This window comes from Chaetura pelagica, unplaced genomic scaffold, assembly GCF_000747805.2.
Source record: "Chaetura pelagica isolate M959 unplaced genomic scaffold, ChaPel_1.0 scaffold387, whole genome shotgun sequence".
Lineage (NCBI taxonomy): Eukaryota > Metazoa > Chordata > Aves > Apodiformes > Apodidae > Chaetura > Chaetura pelagica.
The window spans coordinates 289,927-297,376 of record NW_009954101.1 but is presented as its reverse complement, the minus strand read 5'-3'; the positions used below and the strand labels follow the sequence as shown (position 1 = coordinate 297,376).

General features: G+C 39.7%; 1 protein-coding gene across 1 annotated transcript; it reads left to right on the top strand.

Moving 5' to 3' along the window:
- Positions 1 to 761: 761 nt before the first annotated feature.
- On the top strand, positions 762 to 5,281 carry CDO1 (cysteine dioxygenase type 1). The gene is made up of 3 exons (XM_010002357.1): positions 762 to 840; positions 2,764 to 2,921; positions 5,097 to 5,281. Exons 1-3 carry the CDS (start codon positions 809 to 811, stop codon positions 5,279 to 5,281), a joined length of 375 nt encoding a protein of 124 aa, XP_010000659.1. The 5' UTR covers positions 762 to 808.
- The last annotated feature ends 2,169 nt before the right edge of the window (positions 5,282 to 7,450 follow it).

Below are 7,450 nucleotides of genomic sequence, written 5' to 3'. Positions count from 1 at the left end.
GCTATTTAAGCCCTGAGACCAAGTCATAGGACACGCCTATTGATAAAATGCCTTTAGAAGCGACCTTATTCTGTTACCTACAAGTTAGTTAAAAAAAAACCTTAAAAACTTTTAAAGAAATTCTGCTGTGATAAACTTTTTTCAGAAGTACATGGTGGCACGTGTTACTTCACAGGTGATTCATAAATGCACAACTGCTGCAGTATGAGATGTAGAACTTTCAGGAACAGAGTAGAAGGACCATGTACGGGAAGCCTCAGATCTTATTTTTTTGGTTTTTTGGCTTTGTACAACTGAGTGCTGCGTAACAGAAGCCAAGAATATCTGAAAAGGAACTACAGAAGAATGTAACCATGTATTTTTCTTGTTTCATTGCAGTCCTCTGTTTCTAATTATAAGCCAGCTGCCAAAGTGACTTCATTCAATAACTATTTTGATTTGATCCTGTCTACTACTCTAGTCTCAGACTCACAGTTCCCAAACTCCAATCATCTATGTAATTCAAAAGTGCTAAGATTATAAAATATTAAATATGTCCATTTTTTTCCACCCAGACAAAGGACTCTTAAGGAAAAAAAAAGGTTTAAAAAAGCGCTTAAAAATACAATTTCATTTTTTCCGAGTAAATCTTGGTTTTCAAGAAAAAGAAGAATAAAGGATTTTTATGTAATACCACCTTCCTTCATAAGTATCTTTCTATAATTTCATTTATTATAGGCATATCAGTAAAAAGCAGTAAAAAGCAAACATTTTGTATTTCAGGTATACAAGAAATCTTGTGGACAATGGAAATGGAAAGTTCAACCTAATGATCTTGTGCTGGGGTGAAGGGCATGGCAGGTTCGTATCTGAAGACCATGTTTTTAGCAAACAGATGTAAAGCCACTCAATCTTTCCATATCATAAAAAAAAAGACACAAATAATTGGCCCTTGTGTGAGCTATCAGAAACGTCTGGAAATGAAGCACTGCAGACCTCCTATTTTTGTAGCAGTCCTGAATGTTTGCCATATCTTTTACAAGTTTGTGCCTCATGGACATTTTTAGGGCACTCTTTTAAAATCACTCTGGTTTTGTACCGAATCAAAGCACCCGTTCTGCCAGAGGAGGTTTCTGCCCCAGAGATACTGCAGGACCTTTAGGCAGGACAGGTCAAACAGACCCTGTTCAACCTCTCCCATACAACAGACCCACACAAGACTCGGTTGCAGAAGCAAGACTTGGCACAGTTTGAATAGTCTTTGTTCTCTCATAGTGTTTAAATCCCAACAAGATGAGAAAAGTAGGTTTGGGTTAGGACTGCAGGCTGTGAGGAGGGAGCCCCTTTCCAGAACTACTTGGCTCTTTTGGTCCATGCCCCCCATCCCTTCCCTCAAAGTGGACCCCGCCGCTGGTGAGGCATCCAGAGGGCAAAATCTGTCCCTTGGACAGATTTCACAAAATGCTGACTAAAACACAATATACAATAACAAAACTTGCAGATTTTGACTGACTATTCTCACATACAAATAGCAAAGGAGATATTATAGCTGTTTTTTAAAAATATGTTTTAATTGAGAGTGCAATTGAACATTTACAGTATTCTCTAGAGAATGCCATGACGTTATACTCAGAGGGATATAGGAACCAAGCCTACCACCTCTACTCCTTCCAGTCTGTTCTCACAAAACCTGTAATTTATGTCAAACTCTGGATGGTTTGGATGAGCATTTGCTGGAGCTGGACTCAGACCACAAGGTTTTTTTGCTTCCTACATGAGGAGGACCAGATTGTTCTCATGGCTTGCAGAAGGAGCAGGACAACGTGGCATTTGTGAACTGTTCTGTGCCTGAAGCAAGGTCTGCTCTCTCAGCATCTCAGTTAATAAGAAACTCTGACATTTGTTTACTGGGAACAGTAATGTACAAGTACCAAGTTTTTTATTTAAACTTATTAGTACTGTACTTCTGGAAGGGTCAAATTTCCCCATTTCCCTCAGCCCTCGTGAGTGGAGAGCTCTCTCTTTTGTCCTAATCCCATTGATTTCTGTAACAGTTAGTCCTCTATTTAAAAAAACCCCACAAAACAAACCAACAAAAAACCCCAACTAAACTACTTATCTAGCCTGGATGTCTCCAAATGTAGCAATTAAAACATACTTCAGAGCAAGGAGACAGATCCTACTGGCTTTGTTCATGTTTTACAAACTAGTGAAAGTCACAGCTTACTGAAGCTGGTTGTACTAACAGAGTGAGAGGTACAGAATTTTTTCTTCAACAAATGCCTGTGTACTCCAGCAATAAAGGGACCATGGAAAATAAGCAAACTAGCAGATTTTTCATGTGCTTTTGCAGCAAGCATGGTGAATCTGCAAATACCAGGTATATTTGCAAGTTTATACCAGCCTCTCTCTGGGGTCATTATGAGAAGTCTGATTTTGTTTCTTAGCCCACAAGAATTCTTGTGTTTGAGTAATTTTCCTGTCCTTCTTGCTTCTCCAGACTTCCTTTGTATTTCTCTGTGGCAAAGTCATAGGTTGATCAATATCTGATTCTTCTCCAAGTCCTGCTGTGTGAGCTTTTCCCAATACAGTTCTAAAGCAACAGTTTTAAGTAGTTAAATAGTAATTGCTAAAATTTTTCCCTAAGATTTTTGTGCAATGTCATTTCATTCTTGTGCTCTGTCCAGACACAATGATGCTATGCCATGCCATGTTCCCTATTTGCTGTACTAAAATTAAATATTAATATCACACTGAGTTTGGTTATTCTTTTTACATATATAGCAGCATCCATGATCACACCGACTCACACTGCTTTATGAAGATCCTCCAGGGAAATCTAAAGGAGACACTGTTTGAGTGGCCTGAGAAAAAAGGGAATGGTGAAATGACTAAGAAATCAGAACGAGTCTTGAGGGAAAATCAGTGTGCCTACATCAATGGTAAGCTATTAATTTTGACAACTATCCATCTATGAGTACTATTCCTAATGAAAAAGTTCATCTGCTCTCTGGTGTCCTACCTTAAACAGTATAACACTAATGGGTTTGTGCACAGTTTAAGCATATGTCTCTCTAGATTCTGCACAAACCTGTATTTGTATTCAGTAAAACAAACAACAAAAACATCCTTTTAACTCACTCTTAAGACCTTGCAGCAATTGCTTGATACTTGCATATGCCAGGTATCTCCTCTAGAACAAACAACCTTCTGCGCTGTGCCTACCTATTACTACCTCAAAGTGCTTGTAAGCATACACCTTAAATAGTACTTTGTGAGAAATAAGGAAACCAAAGATTATGTAGCTTAATCACCTTGATTTTTTCCAAATAAATAATCCTTTTGATCAGTCATGGAAACCCTGGATCAAAAACATAAAAGCTGTCTATGGAATAAATTGACCATCGAGGAGCAGAAGCCCTGATTCTCAGTGCTACTTCTTACCCAAATCAATCATAGCTGTAGTGCTGAAGTGTAGCATCAGCAGAATTTAAATGCTCAAGTCTACCCAATCTACAGAAATAATGCCTGACTGCACAGTTGCTCAGAGACAACTGAGTCTCTACCAGTAATGCTCCCTAGGTACCTAAATTCATGCCATTAGACGTATCTGTAACTATCACCATTTTGTACTATGTGGGAGGCCACCCTGGAGTGGCCAGCAGGGTGTTACATATTCTGATGCTGTGAAAGACATCACACATCATGTGGAACAGCAATGAGTTCAGCAGAACATAGGCAAAGCCCCCAGAGAAGGGGTCCATCTGCTCTGTATGTGATAAGTCAAAAAACAGCACACACCTTGTGGGGCTGAGCTTGGGAACTCCCCAGCTGGAGGGAGCCTCATGTTGAGTAAAGGATTAAGCCCAGGTGAGGCTTAGTCTATCCCATAATGGGAAAGCTAAATTACCCCAATTATGGGGAGGAAAGGCTAGTGCTCTGCAGCCGTCTATTGAAGGTGTGCCACATATAGTGAAAACATAATACATGGCTTCTCAAATTCAGTCTCCCCTTAGATGAGCACAGAGTTAGGACTTTTTTCCCCTATGTCCTCTATTTAGGTAAACTTTGCTAATGACACTTAGGGCTTATAATTCAAATGTATCAGAGTTTAGAGTGCACTCATGCTTGTTAGGATGTCATGCCTGTATTGCACAACACAGACCTAGGTATTATATAACATCTTAATTCAAGTACAAAGGCCTGAGTTGTTTTTACAGCAGGGTCATAAATTTAAATTCGAGATCTCTTTCAAGTAACTCAAGAACTCCACGTTAGTGAAGAATGGAAATAGTTTGTTTCATGGATGTGATTCTTCATACCTTACATTTTTGCATGATATCTTGATTTTCTACTCCACCTTGCAAAAAGTGACACTTCTTCATCAGTAACCACACAACAAACAGTGCCTTATTTTATTATGTGTTCAATTATGCTTACTATTCAGTTAAGGCTGGAAGTATGCCAGTCACTACTAATTTGTCACCTTAGCCAAAAGAGCAGACAAATGAAAAACCTGTTATCCAAACTAATACACTGGAAGGATTAATAAGGGAGCAGGTGCCTGCGGTTGAAGATAGCTCTATCTCTGTCCATAGGTTCATGCCCCAAATAATACGTAACTGACCTTTAATGTGACTAATATCTTTGTCACTGGGCTGAGAATTAGCTGTACAGAAAACTTTTTTCCCTATAAAATCACTTACTAATTTTTAGAAATACAAAACTTGCTGCTTCTGGAGCATCTAAAACAGCATTTCCAAGGAAAATAACTTAGAAGCCCTTTGAGATCGATAGCTGGAAAATTACTGAAGGCATGGCCTTCCTAAAATTTCTCTGAATTTCTGTTGGCTTTTATCCTGTAGCAGGTAATCCAGAATTTACATGAAGTGTGGAAGGCAATAATGTATTTTGAATCACCACTGTATTTAGGAATCTGCTAGAGAACAGCAGTCAGATTCCCTGTACTCACTTGTTGCCTATAAATGTGTAGGCATGCTTAACTAGCTTACTCCTCTGTTTTGGTTTAGAAATCATTTTCCCATGCATCTGAGATATTCTTTTTAATCTTCCCTCTAACACAACCTCTCATTTATTTCATGCCCTGGCTGGTGTAGACTCTATTGGCCTGCACCGTGTGGAGAATATAAGCCACACAGAGTCTGCTGTCAGCCTGCACTTGTACAGCCCGCCCTTCGACAGCTGCAACACCTTCGATCAGAGAACTGGACACAAAAACAAAGTCACGATGACCTTCTACAGCCAGTTTGGAGAAAGGACTCACTGTGTAAGTACCAGATAACACACTTCCGCACCCAGCCCCAGGATCTGAGCCCTCAGTCCCTGCAGGGACAGGGACAAGAGGCAGCCCCCTGCCTGCACCAGATGGATGCCAGTGCTCCAGGACAGGCAGGAGGTCCTGCCTTTCCCTGGGCATCCCCATCTAGGACCAGTATAAGGCCTGTTTCCAAATACCATGCAATTTGCTGATTTGCATTTCCCTCCTGTGCAGTTCCCCGCTTTATAGCTTGCCCCTCCTTCATCATCAGGAGAGCAATTCCAAGCAGAGAAGAGGATTAGTGACAATTTTGCTGCTAGCTAAGTGTCTTTAGGCAGCAAATGATGGTAAATTCAGCGTAGTCAATGGAAGTCTGTGAAGCAGCTACATTGTTTTGGCCAACTTAAGTCATGTGTAACATTTCCTGGCTAAACTGTTCTGCCAAAAAGCATCGCATTTCAAGTCAGTTGTTTTAAACCTTGTAGCTCACTGTAAAGTAAAGAATTTTTTAATGAAGTTAATTTAATTATCTAAAATCAAAATTTTGACACAGATTTGTTCTGAGAGTGAGAGTGGAGTGGTTGGCTGTTGTCTGCATTCTTGAGCAATGGTATGAGACTTCTATTTGGATAGAAAATAAATCTTAAGATAAATTTTAGGTGACCGAGCTAGGACATCTGGGAGTGTTTAACAGGGTTCCTTTAAGCACTCTTCCATGTATTGGGAAACATAGCTACTTACATGGGTAGAAAACACAGATTCTTGACATTTAGCCACAGAGGTTCAAAGACTGTTCAATTTTGTTAGATATAGAACAATTTCACCTTTCACTGAAGTCAGAAATTCAGTGCTCAGGAGTTTCCTGGCCTGAGCCCTTAGTAAGATCCAGTTAAACTTTTATTTAATCAACAAGTACTACATAAGTTATTTCTTTGAAGTTTGTCACATTATGTGATTACAACTTTTCCAAACAGCTGACACACAAACTGACCTTCCCAACTATCAAAGATCCTTGGGAGAGTAAACTCAAATTTATAATTACAGTTTTAAAGGGAAATAAACATTGGAAATTTTCGAACAAGATTCATGCAACAACCCAGTGTTTGTTTGATTTCTTAGGGTTTTTTTAAGTGTTTATTGAATATGAAGTATGTAAGATAACAAGCGAGACTAGATGTTTTGACTTGGACTATTTTCCTGTCCTTGATCTGTAACCATCTGGCAGTCTTTGTACCTTTTGTGGGAAACTGGATCTGGCTTACAGGAGAGAGGTAAATCTTAGTCATTGGGTCTCTTTCATGAATTCCTGTAAATGGAATTCCAGTAAGGGGAAAAATGGTAGCAAGTCTGGGCCACCCAGCAGTCTGAAAGGACTTCATGATACAAAAACCTTCTGGTCTCTGTGCATCTTTCTGAAAAACTGTCTGGAAAATCAAACCTGCTTCTTACTAGATCACAAAAGAAAGCAGGAAGACAGTTAAAAACACCAAGAGAATAAAGTAAAGTATACTTGTGTATCTTTTATGGGTGGGTATACCCGCCTAGCTGTAGCACGGTCAGTGCTTCCTCCTTGCCTTAAATTTTTCTGTAGGTAAAACACACAGGTAAGTCCCTAGTGCCTTCTGGCCATGACAAAGTCTTAATGAACCAAATCTCCGGTAAATACTCGAGAAGTAATATAGGCCTAGTAATTAAAATTGCATTTAGTATGTCCAAGGACTTGCCTGTCAAAGTGTTTACACAGTTCAGGCACAAACCATGGTAAATGCAATGCAAAAGTTCACAGAGGGAAAACTGGTTTTATCTTGGGTGTCACAGTGCATCAGTTCCTGCTGCCAGGAATTTTGCTGGGTGAGGTGGTTTCTCCTTGGAGCCTGTCTTTCAAGCTGGACTTTCAAGCAGTTTTTGTCAAAACAAAGTAGAGCAGAGTACCAGGAAGAAAATATGGGCTGAAGGAGAAAACAGCCCTCATCTGTCCTTTTGCTGTGGGCTGGCTCATGGTCACACACAACCAATGGACAGAGTGATTTTGTCAGGTGCACTGTGCCCTCTATAAAACTCCAACAAGGAGCAGTGATAATAAATGCACTGAGTATTTTAAGGTACTGAGGTACTGTAGGAGTAAAGACCCATGCTGAGAACATGAAGCAGGTGATGACTGTTTCTTTCCCTTAAAACAACCATCTCCTCTTT